This window comes from Rhincodon typus, chromosome 2 (assembly GCF_021869965.1).
Source record: "Rhincodon typus isolate 14 chromosome 2, sRhiTyp1.1, whole genome shotgun sequence".
In the NCBI taxonomy this organism is placed as follows: domain Eukaryota; kingdom Metazoa; phylum Chordata; class Chondrichthyes; order Orectolobiformes; family Rhincodontidae; genus Rhincodon; species Rhincodon typus.
The window spans coordinates 65,254,110-65,278,574 of NC_063333.1; the positions used below are offsets into that span (position 1 = coordinate 65,254,110).

At 41.5% G+C, this 24,465-nt stretch overlaps 1 protein-coding gene across 1 annotated transcript in view; it reads left to right on the forward strand.

Moving 5' to 3' along the window:
- LOC109935447 (band 4.1-like protein 4B) overlaps positions 1-24,465 on the forward strand; it is a 278,476-nt gene that overhangs the window by 217,599 nt on the left and 36,412 nt on the right. Inside the window, exons 19-20 of the mRNA XM_048614210.1 lie at positions 6,861-6,928; positions 20,956-21,057. Of these exons, the coding sequence (XP_048470167.1) occupies positions 6,861-6,928; positions 20,956-21,057 (170 nt within the window). The remainder of the gene's footprint in view (positions 1-6,860; positions 6,929-20,955; positions 21,058-24,465) is intronic.

The window sequence follows — 24,465 nt, forward strand, 5'->3', positions numbered from 1 at the left end:
CTCTGATGAAGGGTCTAGGCCCAAAACGTCAGCCTCTCTGCTCCTATGATGCTGCTTGGCCTGCTGTGTTCATCCAGCCCTGCACCTTGTTGTCTCGGATTCTCCAGCATCTGCAGTTCCTACTATCTCTAACCTAACTATTCTAATTCTATTTTTCAGCACTTGGCCCATAAGTTCGTATTCCTTGGCATTCCAAGTACATATCTAAATACTTCTTAAATATTATGAGGGTTTCGGCCTCTGCCACCCATGCAAGCAGTGACTTTCAGATTTCCACCACCCTTTTGGTGAAAAGGTTTTTCCTCACATATCCTGTAAATCTTCTGTCCCTTACCTTTAATCTACACTCCCTGGTCATTGATCCCTCCATCAAGAGGAAACATTTCTTCCTCTTTATCCTATCTATTGTCCGTCAAAATTATATATCTCAATCACGTTCTCTCTTAATCTCCTCTGCTGTAAGGAAAACAAACCCAATCTGTCAAATCTCTCTTCATAATTGATACTCTCCAGCCCAACTCTCCAACTTCCTGGTAAATCTCCTCTGCACCCTATTATAAGTGCTGTCAGTTCCTCCTACAATATGGCTTCCAGAACTACACACAATGCTGTAGCTGTGGCCTAACCAGCATTTTATACAGTTCCAACATAACCTCTGTGCTCCTAAACTCTATGCAAGAGGGCATAATTTTACAAAGAAAGACTGGAGGTTTGGAAAGGATTTGCGGAAAACGTTTTCACCCAGAGGGTGATGGGGTTCTGGAATGTACTATCTAATGTAATTGAGGCAGGAAGCCTTACAACCTTTTAAAAAGTAGATGGATGAGCACTTGAAATGTCATAACATTTGTATCTATGGGCCTAGTGGAGGAAAGTGGGGCTAGTGTGGATTGTGCTGCCAAAAATACACTGACTCAATGGGCTGAGAGGCCTCTTCTGTACTGTATGATTCTGTGATTCTAAGTGAATTGAGGGATGTGAAGATGAGACACAAAAGTGTAACTGAGGTAGAAGATCAGCTATGGTCTTACTGAATGAGGAAGCAGGCTCAAGGAGCTGTAAACGCTATCCTGTTCTTATTTCTTCAGTTTTTAATTTTGTGCAATATAATGTGAAAATGGATAGCCTAATTGTTATTCCATGCAAAATGTGGACTATCAAATCAAAGCTCAGACATTTAAGAATATCTGAGGTCCTGGTCTAAAAATTGTAAGCAAGGCATTAAAAGATGCAGGAGGTAATTCAATAGATAAGGAACAGGCCAGAATTTTCTGGAGAAGAGTGTCCCATGCCAGACGCACTGTCTCATTCCTGAGATGTCCTTTTCCTTATATTCCAGCTTGAAAGCATTTTGTGTTAGAAATTCCTGGAAGTGCTAAATGATAACAATGTAGAGAGGTCAACAGGATATCTGAGACTTAAGTAAACTGTAGAAACAACTGTCTTACCACCTTCAGAACCAGTATTTCCTGAGGCAGGTGTGCAAAGGCAGGAATTTTCCCGACCACCTCTACCTACCCTGAAGATAAATATATGGCCCTTCATAATCTGCTCACAGCTTGCCTTCCTAACTATCTTTGTGTCATCAGCACATTTAGCTTAAAATATAGTTGGTGCATTCATCTAAATGATTAATTTAGCTTGGAAATAGTTGCATTCTCAGCACTGGTACCTATCACACTCCACTAGCTAGAGTTTCCTTGACTGAAGATGACCCATTTATGCCGACTCTGTTTGCTGTAAGTTAGCTGATTCTTTATCCATGCTAACGTGTCATTGCCAATGTAATAAACACGTATCCTATGCAGTAATGCAGTGCCTTTTGAATGCCTTTTGGAAGTCAAAATGCACTGCATCTACTGACTTCCCTTTATCCAGACCTGTTTGTCACATCCTGAAAAAAACTCTGAATGAACTTATCAAACGCAGTTTTGTTTTTGCAAAACTACTTTGACTCAACATGATTTATTTATGAATTTCTAAATGTTCTCCTACTAAATAATAGATTCCAACATTTTCCCAAAGTCAGATGTTAGGGTAACTGGCCCATCATTTCCAGCTCCTTTCTTGAATATGAATTTATATTTGCAATTTTTCAATCCTCTAGGACTTTCCCAAATCTAGCAACTTTTGGAAGGATGCACCCAATGCATCCACTATCTTTGTAGCTGCTTCTTGTAAGACTCTACATGTCAGCCATTAAGTGCAGGGAACTTGTCAGCCATGAATTTCTAAGAAATTCTATCAAGATTCTAAAAAATGAATCTCTCTAGTAACTGTAATTGTTTTAAGTTGCTCCCACTCTTTGGTCCCTTGATGTGCTAATATTCTTGGGATGCATTTTATATCTTCTATTATGAAAATAGATACAAAATTGGTTCAAAATCTTTGCCATTTCCTTGTTTTTCATTGTTAGCTCATCAGTCTTACATTCTAAAGTACCTATGCTTAGTTTAGCTGTTCTCTTCCTTACATACTATAGAAGCATTAACTGTTTCTATATTTGCTAGATTTTCTCATACTGAAATTTCTCATCCTTCATTTTTTTCTTAAATCATTCCTTACCGGTTTCTAAAGTTTTCCCAATATTCTGGGCTACCATTAATCTTCACAGCATTGTACATCTTTTCCCTCAGTTTGATAAGATTCTTAATTTTCATGCATCCTTCTCATAATATCTTTCCCAATTGAATATTGAGAGTTCAGAAATATTTCCTTAGATATCTGGCACTGATTCTCTATTTTCTTACCTTTAAACTGTTTAGCCAACTCTGCCTTTATATCGTCCTATGTACTTTATCAAAGATATTAGTTTCAGAACAATTTTCTCATTCTCAAGTTGAATATGAAATTCTATCAGGTTATGATCACTGGTACCAAAAGAATCATTTCCTATGAAATCATTACTTAATCCTCTCTCATTACCAGGTCTAAAGTAGACTGTTCTCTGATTGGTTCCAAATTAAAGTCATAGAAATGTACAGCATGGAAACGGACCCTTTGATCTAACTCATCCATGCCGACCCGATGTTCTAGATAAATACAGTCTCATTTGCCAGCATTTGACCCATATCCCTGTAAACCCTTCCTATTCATATACCCATCCAGATGCCTTTTAAATGGTGTAATTGTACCAGCCTCCACCACTTCCTCTGGCAGCTCATTGCATCTATGCACCACCCTCTGCATGAAAATGTTGCCCCTTAGGTCGCTTTTAAATCTTTCCCCTCTCATGTTAAACCTATGCCCTCTAGTTTTTGACTTCCCCACCCCAGGGAGAAGCATAATTTAATAAAAAATCAAAGTACTGCAGATGCTAGAGGTCTGAAATGAAGTCAGAATGTGCTAGAGAAACTCAGCAGGTCTGACACCATCTATGGAAAGTGAAACAGAGTTAACATTTCAAGTTCTAAATGACTGTTCTTTGGAACTTGGATTGTTCAAGGAAACAAACCTGAGTACACTTTATGAATTCAACCTTCAGCTAACTTATGCCAATTTGAAATTTTCTGAAGAAGGGTCCAGACCCGAAACGTCAGCTTTCCTGCTCCTCTGATGCTGCTTGGCCTGCTGTGTTCATCCAGCTCTACACCTTGTTATCTCAGGCTGTTCTGCAGTTGTTTTACATTTGGCAGCATGTTAAATGACTCCGGGGCGATGTCTGCCCCCATCTGGGTCCAGTTTAATTTCTGGTTAGTAGCAACCCATAGCATGTTGAGGATTAGGGTTTCAGTGATGGTGATGATATTGAATGTTAAAGAAAGGTAATTAGATGCGCTCCTGTTGGAGATGGTCACTGCCTGAACATTGTATGTGTGAATGATACTTGCTGTTTAACAGCCTAAATTTGAATGCTGCCCAGATTTTGCTGCATGCAGCTGTGGTCTGCTTCATTTTCTGAAGAGCTAATATTGAATACTGTGTATTCATCAGCAAATATCCACACTCCTGACTTTGTGTTGGAGGGCACTGCCTTTGGAACTGCTGCAGTGATGTCCTGGGGATATTGGCCTTGGACGTTCATGACCATCCTTCGATTTGAGTCCTGCCAGCCATGGTTTTCTTCCTAATTCCATTTACTTAAATTTTGCTCTGACCCATTGATGTCTCTCTCCATTAAATGCTGCCTTGATATCACGGACAATTATTGACCCCTCACCTCTGAAGTTAAACTCTTACATCTATGTTTGGACTAAGGCTACTTTGAGGTTTGCATGTGTTCCTGGCAGGGCCAGGTGTGTCCCAAATTGAGCAACAATAAGCTGGATATTGCTGAGTAATACTGCTTGTTTGCTTCTCATTTACACTTTTCAGCAGTTTGCTGAGTCAGTAGTGTATGAAGTTATGGAATAGCTTTCCCTATACAGTAGAAGTTGAAATACTAAACTAGTCATAGAACTTCAGTCAACAGACCAGTTAGACTGTGTTCTTGCACAGCTCGTTGGATCCAGAGGTATGCCTGCAAGATTTATTGAAGTATACTGTTGTGAAAATCTGTGCTTTTAAATTTTTAACTTTACTGTAATCCATGCTTTTGTTGCTTGACTTGACTATTCTAATGCATTCTTGGAAAGGCATGCACATTTTTCCCCTGAAGTCATCAAAAACTCGACTATATGTGACCTTGCATTATTTGCCCCTGTATCTGTCCCGTTCATCAACCACCCTATTGGTTGCTGACTTATACTGGCTCCTTGTTGAGCAACACCTTGATTTTAAGATCCACATCTTTGTTTACAAATCCAACTCTGGCCTTATGCGTTCATATCTTCCCTCCAGGAGAACAACCCTCTGGTGATAGCTGCAGTCATCTGTTATGGTTTGAATGAGCAGCATGGTGGCACAATGGTTAGCATTGCTGCTTTGCAGCACCAGGGACCGGTTCAATTCTACCCTCAGGTGACTGTCTGTGTGGAGTTTGCACATTCTCCCTGTGTCTGCGCGGGTTTCCGCCCTCAGTCCAAAGATGTGCAGGTTAGGTGGGTTAGCTATGTTAAATTGCCCCACAGTGTCCAGGGTGTAGTTTAGGTGGATTAACTGTGGTAAATGTGGGGGTAACGGAGATGGGGGTATGGGAAGAATGTGAATCAGGGTGGGATGTTCTTTGGAGGCTATGTGCAGATTTGATGGGCCAAATGGCCTCTATGATGTTGAGAATTTTTCAATTTAGTTGTTGCATCACTGGTCTTTGTGCCTTCAACAGCCTTGGTCCTAAGTTGTGCAAATCCTTCCCCAAAACACTCTGCCCCTCAATCTTTTTTACCTCTTTTAAGACATTGCTTAGAAGCCACCTCTGACCAAGTTAACTAAAGACAAAATACTGCTGATGCTGAAGATCTGAAATAAAAAGCAAAATGCTGAGGAAACTCAACAAATCCAGCATCATCTGTGGAGAAGAAAGAAAGAGAGTTCTTGTCTTGATTCCAATAAAGTTCTTCTTTGAAACCCTTTGAATAAGCTTTGTCCAAGGACCCTTATGTCATTCTATGTAGCTTAGTTTCAAATGTTGTTTAATGCTCCATTTTATCACATTAACCGGCTGTTAATTACAAGTTAGCTATGCAAAACCTGTATGGCTAGGAGTAATGTCACATAAATGTAGCGTACATGTGCCTGAAATAACAACAAAGATGAGGATCTTTTCTGTACAACCAGTGTTCACAGTTCCAGATTGGCAGTCTTTATAATTTTGTTGTTCTTGATTTTGAAGACGATATGGATGAAGTTTGATTTGTGGGTGGATGACTGATGTGTGAGGATTCTGTAACTGTCACATTTTCCAGCTGAAACCTTGGAAATAACTACAATTGTTTCACTCGTAGTTTGGTTACCTGCCTATGTGAAATGTGCTAGAAAACATTTAATATACTGCTTCGGCTTCATTATGACGTTTTTTTCTAGCAAAAGTGCTAGCCATGTTGTGTGAGGAGAAATTGAGTTGACTGAGACTGTATTCACTGAAGTTTAGAAGAAAGAAAGGTGATCTCATTGAAACATATGAAACTGTGACAGGACTGAACAAACTAGATGTCAAATGATGTGCCCTTGGCTGGAGAATCTGGCACAAGGGGTCACGGCCACAGGATACATGGTAAACCTTTTAGCACTAAGATGAAAGGATGGTGCCCCTGTGGAATTCTCAATCACACAAGGTGGTTGAGTCAGAATATATTTAAGAAAGAAATATATTTCTAGATACTGAAGGCATGAAGGAAATGGGAAGTGAATGATAGTATGTCATTAAGAAAGAGAATCAACCATGACCATATTGAATAATGAAACAGGCTTGATGTGCTAAATGGCCTACTCTTGCTCCACTCCTACGTTTCTTGGCACATCTGTTTTCCTTATTGCATTGTTACTAAAGCTGAACTGCCAAAGGTGAAAACATGCCAGGTACATGAAGCGTAAGATAACTATTGTTTCCTTTATAATTCAGATCATTTAACCTAGACCCGGATAGTTCTTTTTCAGTCAGTGCAAATATAATGGGCCAAATGGCCTTTCTCTTTGTCACAAACTTCTATGGGTTGAGCTATAATTATAATTTCATGACAATTTGAAATTTCAAACTAAAAAGAATGAGGAATAAGTTATTCTTCCAGTAACATGATTCATACTGCTAAGTTTCATCATGGTATAAATACGTTTTGGATGCATGATGAGATGGTGCTTTTATGTACATGCCCAGTTGGTACAGGTTATTGCCATTCTACTTTATAGCTGTTCTCCAGGCGGACTAATCAATTCACAGATTTGTAGCATTTATATATCAGTAGGAATACAGATACTGCCAATTCATGGCTGTCAAATGAAATTAATGTTTTATTGTTTCTCATTGCTGCCTTTCCTTTTAACAGCTTAAAAAAGAAGAGCCAGTCCTGAGCAGCCAAAATAAATCCTCAGGTACACCAGTGGACAGTGGAAGGTCAGTCAAAGTCTTTCCTAATATCTTTGCATATGTCCTCAGATCTTCCCATCGAAAATTTTTCTCTCAAGACAGAGTAGTCCAGGTGACGTCTGTATTGCGTTTCGTGTAGTGTTTCAAGGTATGCCACCATTAATTGGAGAATTTTGATTCTATAAGATGATATTTTCTCTCAGTGTGTTTGTTTTAGAAATCATTTTATTCCCACTCTACCAAAGAGTATGAAGTCCATAAGAGCATAAGATATGGGAGCAGAATTAGGCCATTCAGCCCTCAAGTCTGCTCCACATTTGATTCACTCAATCATGGCTAATATGTTTATCAACTCCATTCTCCCACCTTCTCCACGTAACCATTGATCCCTTACCAGTCAAGAACGTATCTACCTCAATCTTAAATACACATAACAACTTGGCGTCCACAGCCTTCTGTGGCAATGAGGTCCACAGATTCCCCACCTTCTGACTGAAGAAATTCCTTCACATCTCAGTTCTAAAGGGTCATTCTTTCACTGTGAGGCTGTGCCCTCAGGTCCTAGTCTTTCCTGCTGGTTGAAACATCTTCTCCACATCCACTGAATCCAGGCCTCACAGTATTCTGTAAGTTTCAATCAGATTCCCCCTCATCCTTTTGACCTCCATCAAGGAAAGATCCAGAGTCCTCAACCGCTCCTTATATGACAGGCCCTTCAAGTTCAAGTTATTCTGTGGCCTAGATGAGATGTCCTGAACCCAGGCACCAGGCATGCAACACCGCCTATAATATCCCTGAATACAGCCACATTTCTCTTTTCTCCCCCCTCTTGAATGGCTCCCTGTACCATGGTGCTATGGTCAGTTTGCTCATCCTCTCGACAGGCCCCAATCTCATCCACACAGGGAGAAAGATTCTCAAGCCTGTTAGACAAGCTCAAGGACTGAGGGTCCTTCAGCACTACCTCCTGGAGCTCTCCATCTGCCTCGCTAATAGTCACATCCTCCTGTTCCTGACTACCGACTGTATTTAAGCTCCTTAATCTCAGGAGTGTGACTGCCTCCTGAAACACAGCTTCTAGGTAACTCTCCCACTCCCTGATGTGTCACAGTGTTCAAAGCTCAGACTCCCAGCTCATCAACTCTGAGCCAGAGTTCCTCAAGCAACCAAAACTTGCTATAGATGTGGTCACTATCCACCACAATGGGGTCCACCAACTCTCACATCATGCAGTTGCAGCACATCGCCTGGCTGAGCATCTCCATTTTAATTACTTAGTTCTTAACTTGATTTTTAAAAATTTCATACTGGTCTTTTAGCTTCTAGCCTGTAAATATATCCCCTATTTACCTTCAGTCTGAAAGTAACCTGTAATACAATTAGTAGCTATTGCCAACCAATAAACTTACAGTTTACCTGTGATGCCACTCTCCTGTTTAAAAAAAATTCTTGTCAACTAGTAGCTGAAAAAAAACCAAGTGAAAAGCATCTCTTCCCCTCAACATCAAATTCCTACATGCCTGCGAATTTCCCAAACTATATACTTACTTTGGCTGTGTCTCACTCTGGATGGGATCGCTCCTTCCTGAGCATTCAAAGCTTACTGGGTCTGTAAGAGTATGGCTGGTAGTATGCCTGAAAACACCTATTTACCTCTTTCCCATCTGTCTCAGTAATGAGTTAACAGATGCACAAAATGCTATAAGACCTATGCCACCTGAGTTCTGTAGCATTCAAAATGCAGCTTTAAGACCTACTTTGTTCCTGATATGCTTAATTCATAATCAGCAAACAGGTTGGAACCCTGTGTACCAGGTTGGCCATGTGGGAAATTGAAAGACTACTTGAGCATTATGTGAAAGGTTCCGTGACATGGGATTTTGATGATCACTTTTTCCATGATAATCTCAAAGGGTTTTATGTTCTTTTTGGGAAGAACAAACCCCAGACCACCCTCATCAGCCTTTCTTGGCATTTAGCAACATTTAATTAGGGACCCTATCAGTAAGGCTTCTTTTTAAAAATGTTCCTGCTGATGGAACATTTCATCTGTGATGAGATATTTGTCTTTCTGTTTACGTTCCTCTTCAACAACTACTTCACAGCTCTGATGGGGCACAAGCATGAATAGAGCGTTTAGCAGCTAGATGGCTGATGGAATTCTGTGTGCTGCGAAGTTACAATTGGAGGTGTCCTCCAGCTCATGCCAAATTTAATGGCAAGACCTGATTATCAATGTCTGTAATGATTCCCCACCTCAGCCAGACTGAAAGGCTGGGTGGCTGTTGAGCTTGTAGGCCAGTGATGCAAGGCTGCAGCTGAGAAATGGATTGCAGGAAGAGAAAGATCTGGCTATGAAAGTGGATTGGTGAGAGAGAGTCTATCCATGGAGAAGATTGAGGGAGGTGCGAAGAAAATTTGGTAAGGGTATGGTGGGAGGGCCACTGTCACTGGCAAAATCTACATTTCCTTTTTAATTTCTGTGATCAGTATGTTTGTATGGAAGAAATGTACGTGTTTTCTCAGCAAGCTGCGAGGCTTCTTGCAGTCACATTTCTCAGGTGAGCTTAAAAATCAGGAAAGGTTGAAGGGAGTTCTTCTCCCATTTTTGAACTATTGCTGCTTCATATCTGTGATTAGTTGACTTGTAGCTGGGTCGATCACTTTCCGATGGAATTCTTTCCACGGACCCACTTATACTGTTTTCAAAGGAAATCAGAAAATATGAGTCTCAGCCTGTGACCCTTTCAAGTCCAATGTCCTTTTCCAAATAGGTTGGCGTGGCTAGAATGATTATGCATCCTGTGTTACAGCTTTCACATATTTGAAACAGACAGTGTCTTTGTATCTCAATGACCCTTCAATGTGAAATTACCCTTTTGAATATACTAGAATGTGACACCATGGAGAATATCAGTGCCATCCATGGAAAGAGAATCATCAGGGAGCACTGTGGAGAAGATGGGCATGCTGGTGATAACAGTGCGGTCTGTGGAGGATTGCAGGAGGTCCTTGGATCATGGGGCAGCTGGATCTGATCACAGAGGGGTTATGATCACTGAAGAGGGTAACAGAGTAGCTTGGTGGGATATGGAGAAACACTGCTCCTTCTTGCCCAGAGATCTGTTTGATCCTTTTCTTTCCAACTCATGGGAAACCTGTTTGACGAATGTTAAGGGTGGAACACATATCATTTTAGGCAGCAATTTTCATAAATGTGTTTTAGTTAAGGACCAGTCTGTTGAGAGGAGATTGGCTGCCCAGCTCACTCTTCCAATCTCTCTTCCTACTGAAAGTCAGCAGATTCATGGAAGATTGCATTTATGTTTGACTACTTGCATCTTAATTTCCCTCTTGACTCAAATCTATCTGCTGTGAGATTTGCAATTATATCCATCCATCTAAAAGTTATTTTTAAGAAACTTAGGGAGGTCCTTTGCCAATTGGTGCTTAACATAATGCCCCAGTACCTCACAGTAATAAGCATCGTACTTCTAGTAGAATGTTTTTGTCAGCTCACTTTGCTTTATTTGCCAGAATCATATTGCTTTTTTTTGAGAATTGCAGTTGTACCACTAATGCACTGGCTCACTATTATCTTGTAACCTATACCTCTGCTTTAGAGTCAGAGTCCTACAGCACAGAGACAGGCCCTTTGGCCTAAACTGGTCCATGCCAACCAAAATGTCCATCCACGCTAACCTCATTTCCCTGCACTTGGCCCATATCCTTCTAAACCTTTCCTATCCATGTATTCATCCAAATGCCTTTTAAATGTTGTTAATGTACCCGCCTCAACTACTTCCACTGGTAGCTCATTCCACATAGTAAAAAAGTTGCCCCTCAGGTGCCCTCTTACCTTATTCTTTCCCCTCTTACCTTAAACTGATGCCCTCTAGACCTCGATTCCCCAACCCTGGGAAAAAGACTAAGTGCATTCACTGTATCCATGCCTCTCATGATCTTATACACTTCTATAAGATCCCCTCTCAGTCTCCTACGCTCTAAAGAAAAAAGTCCCAGCTTGTCCAACCTCTCTCTATAACTCAGTCCTTTGAGTCCTGGCAACATCCTTGTAAATTTCTTCTGCACTCTTTCCAATTTAACAACATCCTTCCTGCAGCAAGGTGATCAAAACTGAACACAATATCCCAAGTGCGGCCTCACCAATGTCCTGTACAACTGCAACATATCTTCCCAACTTCTATACTCAATACCCTGACTGATGAACGCCAGTGTGCCCAAAGCCTCCTTCACTGCCCTGTCTACCTGTGACTCCACTTTCAGAGAAGCATGCACCTGAACTCCAAGGTCCTTCTGTTCCACTACATTCCTTAAGGCCCTACCATTCACCATGTAGCTCCTACCTTGATTTGACTTTCCAAAGTGCAGCACCTCACACTTGGCTATGTTCAGTTCTGTTTGCCATTTCTTGGCCCACTTCCCCAGCTGATCAAGATCCTGCTGCAATTTCTGATAACCTTCCTCACTGTCCACAATACCGCCTATTTTAGTGTCATCCGCAAACTTACTAATCATGCCTTGTACATTCTCATCCAAATCATTGATATTGATAACAAACAGCAATGGGCCCAGCACCGACCCCTGAGGCACACCACCAGTCACAGGAATTCCTTTTTTAGCCTCTTGCAGGGTTCTTGGATATATCTGGCCAGGACCAGGAGATTTATCCATCTTCCTACATTCTAACATGGCCAACACCTCCACACTGTGATATGGACTGTCCCTAAGATATCGCCACTAACTTCCCCAAGTTGCCAAGTCGCCCTGCCTTTTTCCATGGTAAACACAGAGAAGAAATATTCATAGAGGACCTTGCCATCTCCTGCGGTTCCACACACATGTCCACTTTGGTCCTTGAGGCATCCTATTCTGTCTCTAATTATTCTTTTTCCTTTAATATACCTAAAGAATCTCTTTGGATTCATCCTAACCTTCTCAGCCAAACCTATTGCGTGCCTCCTTTTCGCCCTCCTGATTTCCCTTTTTCATTGCCTTTGTGTGCAATCTGTGGGAACTATCAAACACAGATTACTTGAAATGTGGTGTCAGAGTAGGGCAGCATGTATAGATTTTCAGAGCTGTAAGAAAGACAGCTACTGAAAGAAACACTGAGGGAGAAGTTAAAAAACACCTTCACAACTTTGAATGACTGGACAGTCAAAATGAATGTGCATTTTCCACTCCCTCCTGCCATAAAAATGAAAGGTGATATGAGACAAATTGGATTTTTTCCTACTTCAGTGGCAAAACTATGAATTGGCAACAGAATTAATTAAAAATTCTGAGTATACAAGTTGCAACACTGCTATCAATGCTGAGGCAAGGGTGCTATAAGCTGTAATATCACCTAGATATCACTGAGGAGCAGAAAAACCAGACAAGAGATTTTGAAAGCTTTAAAGAGACTGTTTTGAGTCAATATTAATGCTATTTATGAACATTATCTGTTCAGCATCAGAGCTAAAGGGGAGAAGGAGGCTAATGTATGTGAGTACCTACGTCTAATGCTCTCAACAAGAGGAAAACAAAAGGCTCTTTGCACATGCTGCAGGTCTTCTGTGACACAGCACTGTGCTGTGCAGAAACATATTCACCTTCTATCTGACTAAGAGATTGAACGTTCAGTTCAACACAATCGCAACCTGCCTGACTTTCCATCTGTGCTAAAAGTCAATGCATGCTACCAACGTTGGCATACAGTGTCTTTCTCTTTCAGTTACAGTATGCTAAGTGAGCAATGTGACCCACACAGAAGCAAGCAGACCAGAAGAGAGTACTGAAGTCAGTGAGTGTGCACTATGAAGCCAATGTGAAGTAGACTAAGGCTGATAGCCTCCAAGTAAATGGTAAAGTGAGTAAACAACAGGAAACAATAAGAAAGCAAGCTAAAATGCATCCTGTGTAGATAAGTGAGGTGCATGTGCATCCCTGCGCAGTGACCTGGCAGTTGCATGCACGTCCTAGGTGTCCCTGGGCTCCAAAGTAAATTGCCGAAGGGTTGATGTGATGTGCAGGTTGATTTAAGAGCAGGCATGATAATTTGGTAAAGCTGGTGGTTTTCTGGGGCAAACTTGAATCAATAAAGGATCGAAGAGGGTAGTAGCCATGGAGCATTTAAGGTACATTACTGTGACGAAGCATTTGCATGATGGCTGTGACAAGCATTTAGTGAGCTACAGCTGCCAGGTAACTGTTCTGATTTATATGTGAGGTCTTTGCAGCATCTGGTTTCTCAGTGAATAGGAGGAGAATCAAAGGTGGCAGAAAAAGTGAGTTGGGGCTTTATGAAATGTAAATGTATGGAAATAAGATACTTGCCACCCAATGGTGAAATTCTCAAGTCACCATTTATGGCTTGAGAAGAAAATTGGAAAAAAGGTTCTCCATGTCAAGAATCTGATCTTTTCATTTTGAGTATATTTTCTGCATCTTCCTCGGTGTTAATCACACTACACTAGGAAGGGGAACATTCTGGCCATGATCTTATCAGAGATAGGCATGTGATAGGCAGAAGGGATCTTGCTGTGAGAGGATGTCTACTGACAGAGGAGAAACTGAAGGAGGAAGCTATTGACATTTGCAGAAGCTCTGGTCAAACATCAGCTGAAGAGTATGAATGGGAAAACAGATGAGACTTTGCATTTTGCTGAGAAACATTCCAGCTAAATGATAACAATAGATTGGGAAGAAGAAGGTGATATACAAGTGAGGACAATGGATTGTACGTTGCTGCTGTTGACAACATTTTGGCACTCCTGATGAAAAAATGTTCAGGTAAAGACAGATTGTGAAATCTTCCAGATTCAATGGGAAGCAACAGCTTGACATACTCTGGAAATCATCAACTCAGCAGAGACATCGAAAATGAAAGACCAGCATCTTGCTCAAATCAAGCGAATTACACAAAAAGATGCAACTTTTAAAGTGCTGCAAGAAATAGTGATGAAGGAATAGACTAATAGCATCAAGGTCACACTTGTCACTGTAAGATAGTATACGGCATATATAGATGAGGCCAAAATGGCATCTTATACAAGGGGCAGAATCATTATCCCTAAGGAGATGAGAAAAAAGATTCTACTGGTCAAACCTGAGCAGTCAGATTAACGAGCACATCAGCTAGTGAGGTGCTTGTGAAGAATAGCATTCTAACCAAGATAAAGAGCTGCTTATGACACACGACATCCCAGACAAGCCATGCATGTACATTTTTGCTTTCACAGAAGCTAATCATCTTGTCACTATCAACTGCTATTCTGACGACTGGGAGTTAGACCAACTGACAACAATGACAACCACGGAGTATCACCTGGGAATAATCAGATTCCAGAGGAACAGCCAACAAATTGAGCGCACATTCCATTAAAACACCATCTTGCTTTAAGGACTATCTATGCAATGCATGTGCAGACACTGAAGAAATGAAAATGACTCGAATTTACACACAATTTTGTTAATGATAATGTTATTTTTGACCATGTATATTGGATAATTTGAATTACCCGTAACTGCACATGATAGTACATGAATTTTTTAATGATGAAGAGGATGTTCAGAGAAATGCAGTTCTACATGGTGTGCTAACTGGTTTATGGTAATGATGTGACCCTTACTTTGCTGTAAGTGCCTTTGTGTGCAGTCATTGGGAGCCACTAAACACATACCACATGAAATATTGTTGTGTACTTCCTTCCTGTTTTATTTTTTCTCTCAAATTTCTCTTTCTCCTTTTCTCTCAGTTTTGCTTTTTACCTCTCTAATTTTACTTCTCCCTCTCTCTCTTTCTCCCTCTTTCTCACCATCACCCCCACCCTCCTCCTCCTTCTCTTGCTTTTCTTTGGCTTTCTTCCTTGCAGTTTATTTTTCTTTCCTTTATCTTTTGTTTGTTACGTTGTTTCTTTCCTTGCTCAATCTATCTTCCTTTCTATGTATTTTCTGAGTCTTTGTCTAGCATGTACTCACTTTCACCTCTACCTCATTGATCTTCACTCCATCAGCTCTCCTTTTTATTTCTTTGTTTCTCTCACTTTGTCTGTCTTGTCTTTTTCTCCATCTTTCCTCTCACCTCTTTGTGTTTTCCTTAATTGACTATGTGCAGTTTGTGTCTTCTTGGCAAGAGTAGGAGTTAGGTGGAAATCATACCTTGTTTCAGGTCAGACAGCTAATGATAATGGGCAATACAAATTGAAGTAGTTCACAAAGTTAGTGAGAGGGATGGGGACTAGACAACTCCATCACAGTGATTGTGGGAGTTTTACTCTTGGCAATTGTGCAAAAGCATAAATGACATAAGGAGAGGTGACTGAGCTGTGCTAAGGAGAAAATATGCCATGACTGATCCCCACTCGTCCCTGTACTAATGGCCATCAAATTCTGTTCATCTTGATGACTTTTGCCATGGTACCCATCCATACTTCAAAGTTTCAAATCCACAACAAAGGTGAAACTTATACAGGTTGCCCACATCCAAGAATCTAATCTCAGGCTACTGACACTGCTCAGTTTCTAATATAAATGGAATAATCTAAGCAAATGGTTTAAGAAAAATCTACAAAAAAACTCACTTTAATTGAAATGTTGTACAGCATCAGTGTGTTTGCATTGATGCTCTAGTATGATGGTTTCTATTTGGGGGGAAAAAAAAACATGCTCTAAGCTTGCTATGCAAACAAGACCATAACTATATTGTTGTGTTCCATTGCCTTACCTCATTGCATATTTTTTAAAAATGCTAATGCGTTATGGTTCTGCCAAACTTCTGCCCTCACAGTCAGTGCTGACAGAACAGCTGATAGCTTTCACACATGGAAGTAGATGGCTGCAGAATTAAGTGGTTTATTAAGCTTAACCCTTTCCATTTTATCACTGGGTTATATAAGCTCAGTTTTTTTTTTATCTCTAAGACAATTTTTTTCTTTATAAATATTTGTATAACTGGAAATAGCTATTATCTATGTTTGCTATTCCTTTTAAATGAGCATCATTTATGTGGATCTGTACAGGGATGGAACTGAATTCAGTCTAGTTTCTTCAAATTATACACATTCACATTTCATTGTAAAGGCTGCCCTCTGCAGACAGTATTAAAAATTGCAGATTTATTGCACAGCCTAAATCTCTTCAATTGATTAATTTGCCTAAATTAGGAATAGGAGCTAGCAAACAGGCTAAGGACTCTTTCATTTAAAAATGCTTTGTCCTGGTAGGCTCATAGGAAACTGCCCCATGTAATGTATTGTTGTGCTGTATAAACCGAATAGCCCCAGGTTTGTCCATACAGTGTGGAGCTGAAGGAACACAGCAGGTCAGGCAGCATCAGAGGAGCAGGAAAATCGACATTTCGGGTTTTCACCCTTCATCAGGACTTGGGAGGGGGAAGGGAGCTTGGAAATAAATAGAGGGAGGAGGGGTGGGGCTGGGGGTGAAGGTAGATGGGATGGTGATAGGTGGATGCAGGTAGGAGTAGTGGGGATTGGTCAGTGGGAAGTGTGTGGGGCAGGTACGTGGGAAAGAGGATGGACAGCTACTGTCAAGTCAAGGAGGTGGGGATGAGAGGGAGGTTTGGACATGGGATGATGCGGGGGTCGGGGAGCCCGTGAGCAGCTTGAACAGTTCATCAACTTTACTAACACCTTTCACCCCAATCTCTCATTCACCTGGACCATCTCCAGTACCTCTCTCCCCTTCCTGGACCTCTTTGTCTCAGCACTGATATCTATTTCAAACCCACCGACTCCTATAGCTACCTTGCTACACCTCCTCTCATCCACCTTCCTGCAAGAATGTGATCCCTTACTGCCAATTCCTCCGCCTCTGCCATATCTGCTCCCAAATGCCAGATATCTTCCTACTTCAAGGACCACAACTTCCCCCCTCCGTTGATCCATAATGCCCTCAACCACATCTCTTGCATTTCCTGCACTTCTGCCCTCAAACACCCTCCCCCCAACAAAAATAAGAACAGAGTTCCCTTGGCTCTCACATACCTGCACATCCAGCGCATCATCCTCTGCCATTTACGCCACCTACAGTCCAACTCTGCCACCAAAGAGATACCTCCCTTCCCACCCCCTCGTCCTTTCATAGCGACCACTCACTCCACAACTCCCTCGTCCGCTCCCCATTAACCCACCACATCCGACATCTTTCCCTGCAACCGCTGGAGATGCTACACCTACCCCACACTTTTCCCTTTCACCTCTGTCCAAGGCCCCAAACAATCTTTCCAAATCCAACAGGAATTCACCTGTACATCCTCCTACCTGTCTACTGTATCTGTTGCTCCCAATGTGGCTTCCTCTACATCAGTGAGACCAAGCACAGACTCAGTGACCAATTTGGAGAATATCTGCGCTCTGTATGCTATAATCAACAACACTTTCTGGTTGCCAACTATTTTAACTGCCCCTCCCCCAACTCCCTTGGTGACATGTTCATCCTGGGCTTCCTCCAGTGTCACAATGACGCCGCACGTAAACTGGAGGAAAAACACCTCATATTCTGCCTGAGGAGCTTACAGCCTGATGGCCTCAACTAGAATTCATCAGTTTCACAATCTCCTCACCCCAGGCCCCGTCCCGTGTCTACCTCTCATCCCTCTCATCCCCGCCTCCTTGACCTGACACAACCTGTACATCATCTTTCTCACCTCTCTGCCCCACCCTTCCCACTGACCAATCCCCATTCACCCCCACCTGCATCCACCTATCACCATCCCATCTACCCTGCCTGTACCCCCCCAGCCCCACCCCTCCTCTCTATTTCCAAGCTCCCTTCCCCCTCCCCAGTCCTGATGGAGGGTGTAAACCCAAAACGTCATCTTTTCTGCTCCTCTGATGCTGCCTGACCTGCTGTGTTCTTCCAGCTCCACACTGTATTGACTCTGACTCCAGCATCTGCAGTTCTTGCAAGCCTCCAGTTTGTTCCTGTTCTGAGTTGATTTTATTTGGGTGGTGAGTTGACATCACGACAGTTCACTACGGCAGCTTGGAAGGGAAAGAATCAGCTTAGGTTCCTGCTCTTTCTTGCTATGCAAGGTTCCTCACTGGAATGTGCATAGTGTATGGATGCCAGAATCAGGCTCTGTTGTCATGCTTTTCACAGCCTGCAGTCAAATGCTTGCATTAGCCTTATGTGTAAAGAAAGTGCCCATAGGTCAACCTTTGGAAACCATACTCCAGAAGGAGTATTGCCTTTGGAAGAGGAGGACAGAAAAGGAAAGAAAATCGTCAGAATTAAAGAAATTGTTAAATATTTCTTTTGGTTCCATTCCCCGATTTCTGATGGGTTTATCAGTCTTAGATTATAGTCATATAGCACAGTCTTATATGCATTCACATAGCATTTCTCGCAGGCAACCATCAAGGCACTTCAATAGAAGAGAGGGTAATGGTTGCTGAGATTTGAAAGGAGAACCTAAGAAGGATGATGGACATGTAAACTGAAGATATAGGTTTTGGAAGTGTATGAGAATTGGAGAAGAAATAGGGTGCAGTTCACAAAAGTACAATCCAATCGGTGAGAGCCTCTGTCAACAATTGTCAAGGAAAAAGAAAGAGAAATATGTAAAAAGCTGGAGTTAAAGGAATGGATTTTTCATGGGAAGATGGAGGGTGAGGGAGAGAAGTATAGAATGGAGAGAAAATTACCAGCCTGGAGAATAGTGCAGAGAGGAAATTTTTATACGAGGCATCTGAAAAGGATTTTAAGAGGCAGAAAGTCTACGTCAGTAAGGCTGGGCTGGTGGGAAAGGATGACTTTTTGCATAGCAAGGTAAGCAGAAGTTTGACCAAGTTGGAGTTAGATGTGGAAGACAGCAAAGAGAATTTTGGAGGAGTAGAGAATTAGTGTTAAAAACATCTGTAAAGGGCAGAGACAGGACATTCTGGACAAATAAGAGGTCTTCATGGTTGATAGAATGTAGGGACTGAACCTCAGCACTCATTCTAATATTGCATCTTGATTGCAAACTGTTTAGTTCATTGTGAGACAGTGGCCCATAGGAAGTGATTGATTAATTGCAAGGGGGCAGGGCATTGAAGACTAGCCTTGTTTTTTAGATAGTAAGGTGGTTAATACTTTACATATGGACGGTCACTCTGTCAGCATGTATGTAAACCATTGGATGGCGGTAAGGATGGCCCCCGGGTGTCTCCGTATCTCATGTTGGTGGGGTAAAATGATGAGGCAATGCTAGGGATGCACAAACGCCAATGCAATATTTCCATAGCTTCAGCATATTCATCAAGCCATGGCGTTCAAAAGGAAAGTCTTATTGAACTGAGTGGAAGCGAGGCATTGAAGGGAGAGAGGTGTGATTTACAATCTGTAGTGCTGTGGAGGGCATCAGGAGGGCTAATCTTCTATAGCCACAATCACACAGGATGTCATTTGTAACAGGTTAGATCATTATGAAAAAAAAGCCAAACTGATCAAATGATAAGAAAGAGGTTGATAACAAAAATTGAGCAATTTAGATAATCCACCACATACCATTTTGTTTTTCAAAGTTAATAGTTGAGAAAAGTAAACGCAATAAATATTTACATATCAGCTGCTTGTCAAACACCTGTGGCTTAATTCCTTTCTTCATTCACTTATGCTGAGTGACTTTGGTGTAAAAAATGAAATACGTTTAGTTTCTTTCATCCAGAAGGTGGGATTTAAAATTGACATACTGTTTCCTCCATACCACTATCCTCTAACATATCTGCACAGTACTAATTCTGGCCTCTTGGGCATTCCCAGTTGTAAGTGCATCACCACTGGGGCCATGCTTTCAGTTGATTAGCTCCCATGTTCTGGAATTCCCTACCTGCACGACTCCATTTTATTTTCCTTCCTTAAGATGCTCCTTAAAACCTATCTCTTTGACCAAGCTTCTGGTATGCACATTGCTCCAGATAATAGAGATCATTGTGATGTTACCTTTTTATGCCTTTCACCCAGCAATTCGTAGGAAACGCTGGTGAAGAAGCAGCACATTGGACACAAAAACAGAAGTTGCTGGAAAAGCTCAGCAGGTCTCAGAACTTCTAGGGAAGGGTCACTGGACCCGAAACGTTAACTCTGATTTTTTCTTCACAGATACTGCCAGACCTGCTGAGCTTTTCCAGCAACTTCTGTTTTTGTTCCTGATTTACAGCATCCACAGTTCTTTCGGTTTTTATTTAACACATTGGACACATGGCCTTTTTTACAACATCAGCTGTTGCTTTTAACTAAGTGTCTGAAGGTCTCATCCTTTTTGGTGGGGTTAATGAACAAGTGGATGGTGGGAAAGAAGTGGGTGGCCAGATCTGGGATGAGCCATCATACCAAACGATGGCTGGGTGGTTGGGCTGGGGAGCAGTTGGGGTGTGGAGGGTTCAGAGACTGAGTAGTTGGATCCTGGGGATGGGTAATCAGGTTAGGTGATGAGTCAAATCGTGAGGTTGAGTGGTCAGTATGGGGATACATCAGGCATGGGGGGGAGTACTTTGAGCTTTGGGATTGTGTGTCTGAGGGTACCGTTTTGGGTTGCATTATTAATCATGAATTACACCAGAGAGTAAGCAATGTAACAATTTTAGGGTTAAGGATCAGGATAAATACTGAGTATCCAGCCTGAGTCTTGAACACAGCTCAGTGTAACTTTTTGCATAGTTTTCCCAGGCAGTGCAAATCAGCTCTTCGAAAATTGAAACTTTCTGGAAAATGACAGCATGTGTACACAGGTCAGAACTCTCTCAGCACCCTGCTGCACACCAGCAGCATAGGTTAAATACTTCACTGTCCCAGAATCTGGGAAAACTGACTTTACATGGTTCAGTTTCATACATTATTTCATGCTGCTCCTGCAAGGTGACTTGTGATGTTTCATTATGTTGAGGATGCCACATCAATGTAAGTAGTAGTTGATTTCTTTACATTGCTGGAATGTGTTATAATGAAACAAGGTGTGTATGCCTTCTAAATGGGGCATGTCTATTTTCAACCATTTTTCACAACGTAAACATTACAAATCTGACTCTGCTTTTTCACAATACTAGGTCTTTAGAGCCATCCCAAGATGGTACATCAGTATCTGGAGTTCAGGAGAAACAGCGGCCAAAAGCTCCACGCCTAAGGAAGCTTACAAGACAATACAGCTTGTGAGTCCTTTGTAATCACTTACCCTGAAGTTCTGTTAATTTAGTCAAATGTAGCTTGTTCACCATAATGTCTCAAAGAATATACTGAAGATTTGTATATACAGATTCGTCATATTGCATGTTCAATATTTGAATCTTTCCAATCACCAATGCTGGTTGTTATGACAGAAGGTTACACTGTATGCATTAACCAGTGTGAAGGTAATGCCATGAAGTGCTGCACACTATGCTAACAGAAGGACGAGTTCATTATATTGAAGGGTACAATTTAAGTAGGCATAGTGAAGTAACAAGGTTTAATTTCACACTCATGAATCATGGTATCAAATTCCCAGTCTTGGCTTGGAAATCATGGAAGTACTGGCAATACCACATTGCAAAGAAATGTGGGAATAAAAAACAGCCATCTACAGCTACACTTTGGTAACAGCAGCATATGTGGGTGAATAAATCTGTTGGTCTGAATACCAAATGCATATTTTGATAATTTGGCAGTGTAACTATGAGCTTCATAATTCATTTTCATGCAACAGAACTATCCTCTCCTCCTTTTGATTACATATGAAATATCAGATGATTAAAAGCCTTAACTATTAAGCTGTGTTTAGGGGCAGCAAGTCTGGTCTGTCTTGTCATACCAAACAGCAAACTCAGTTTATTTCAGGAAAGAAAAATCACAAAACACAGCTGCAAAAATCTAAGCACTCTATTAGAGAATGATATGGGATTACAAAAGCAAAATAATGCAGTGCTGAAAATCTGAATAAAAACAGAAAATGCTGAAAAGACTCCGTGGATCGGGCAGCAACTCGAGGGAGAAATAGAGTTAATGTTTCAGGGCATTATCAAATACCATTCAATAAATGAACAAGAAAGCAATAATTTCCAGTATAGTTGAGGGCATGAGTGAGTGACTACTGTGCAACCATGTAAAAGTGATGCATTGTGCAGAATTCTATTAAAATGGACTACTGAGTGGTGTATTATTGTTTTCAAAAAAAAGTGTATTGGTTCCATTTTTGAATATTTGGACCTGTATTTAATGCCATAGGTTTTGCAAAATCCTTTTAATTACATTTTTTGATGAAATCTGGAAATCATGAGCTGGGCCTGCATTTGCTCATCCCTACTTGCCATTGAGAAAATAGGGGCGAGCCACTGCCTTGGACCACTGAAATCTGTGTGCTGATGGTACGCTCACAGTGCTGTTTAGGGTGAATTGGAACTTTAATCCACTGACAAAGAAGGAATGATGATATATTTCCAAATGAGAATTACGGGTGACCGCGAGAAGTAGTGGTTGTCCCTTCTACTTGCAACCTTTGTTCTTTTCTGTAGTAAAGTTGTGGGTTTGGAAGCTGTTTAATGAGGATCCTTGGTGAGTTGAATTCATCCATCCGGTAGATGATATGAACTGGAGCTACTCTACACCATTGTTAGGTAAGGTAGTGGATGAGGAGCCAATCAAATGGGCTGCTTTATCCTGGATGGTGTCAAACTTGAGTGCTTTTGGAGCTGCAGTCATTCAGGCATTTCGGGAGTTGTGTGTCACACTCCTGACTTGTGCCTAGTAGGTGGTAAAAAGACTTTAGGGAATTGAGAGGTGAGTTAAACCGCTGATGTTTCCTACTTTTGCAGACACAGTATTGATGTGGCTAGTCCAGTTAAGTTTCTGGTCAGTGGTAACACCCAGAATATTGATGGAGGGGATTCAGAAATGGGAACCTCCCCTTGAAATTGCAGGGGATAGGGTTAGATTCTTTCTTGTGAGAGATGGTCATTTCCTGGCACTTGTAAGGAGTGAATGTTACTTTTCTTCTTTCAAGGGATGTGGGGATCGCTGGCTAGGTCAGCATTTATTGCCCTTCTCTGATTGTCCAGAGGACAGTTAAGGGTGAACCATATTCACCATCTGCCTGGGGTTCTACGTTATTAGCCTAGTGACATTACTACTATATCACCACCACTTATCAGTCCAAGCCTGAATGTTGACCAGATCACATTTTATACAGGCATGGACTTCTTCACGTGAAGAGTTGCAAATAATATTGAACACTGCAGTCATCAGTAAGCATCCATGTCTGATGATTATAGTGGAGGGAGTGAATTTGAAGAAACAACTGAAAATGGTGGGATTAGGACACTACCCTGAAAACTAATTCAGCAGTGCTCAGGGCTAAAATGATTGGCCTTCAACAGTCCTCCCCATTTTCCTTTGACAAGTTAGAGAAGAAAATTCTGGGAAACAAATCATGGCCACAGAGATGAGCTCCTGTGCTTCCATGCTTGAAAGCAGCCAGCAAGTTGTGGGAGGTAATGGCCTAATGGTATTATCGCTAGAGTATTAATCCAGAAACTCAGCTAATGTCATGGAGTCATAGAGCTGGACAGCATGAAAACAGACCCTTCGGTCCAACTCGTCCATGCTGACCAGATATCCTAAATCAATCTAGTCCCATTTGCCAGCATTTTGCCCATATCCCTCTTAAATTCTTCATATTCATATACCTATCCAGATGCCTTTTAAATGTTGTAATTGTACCAGCCTCTGCCACTTCCTCTGGCAGCTCATTCCATACATGTGCCACCTTCTATGTGAAAAAGTTGCCCCTTAGGTCCCTTTTAAATCTTTCCACTCTCACCTTAAACCTATGCCCTCTGGTTTTGGAACCCCTCACCCTGGGGAAAAGACCTTGGCTATTCATCCTATCTATGCCTGTCATGATTTTATAAACTTCTATAAAGTCATCCCTCACCCTCTGATGCTCCAAGGAAAATAGACTCAGCCTATTTTGCCTCTCCTGTTAGCTCAAACCCTCCAACCCTGGCAACATCCTCGTAAATCTTCTCTGAACCCTTTCTAGTTTCACAACATCCTTCCTACAGCAGGGAGACCAGGACTGTTCGCAGTATTCCAAAAGTGGCCTAACCAATGTCCTGTATGGCAGCAATATGACCTCCCAACCCATATACTCAATGCACTGACCAATAAAGGCAAGCATACCAAATGCCTTCTTCACTATTCTATCTATCTGCGACTCCATTTTGAAGGATCTAGGAACCTGCACTCCAAGATCTCTTTGTTCAGCAAGACCATCAAGTCTATAAGTCCTGCCATGATTTGCCTTTCCAAAATGCAGCTCTTCCTGTTCATCTACATTAAACTCCATCGGCCACTCCTCGGCCTATTGGCTCCTTCACCAAGGTCCCATTGTATTCTGAGGTAACGACCTTTTTGCTGTCCCCTACACCTCCAATTTTGGTGTCATCTGCAAACTTACTAGCCATACCTCCTATTCTGGGAAACTGGGTTCAAATCCCGCCATGGTAGAATTTGAATTCAATTTAATCTGACATTAAGATCTAATAATGACAATAAATCCATTGTCGATTGTTGGAAAAACCTAT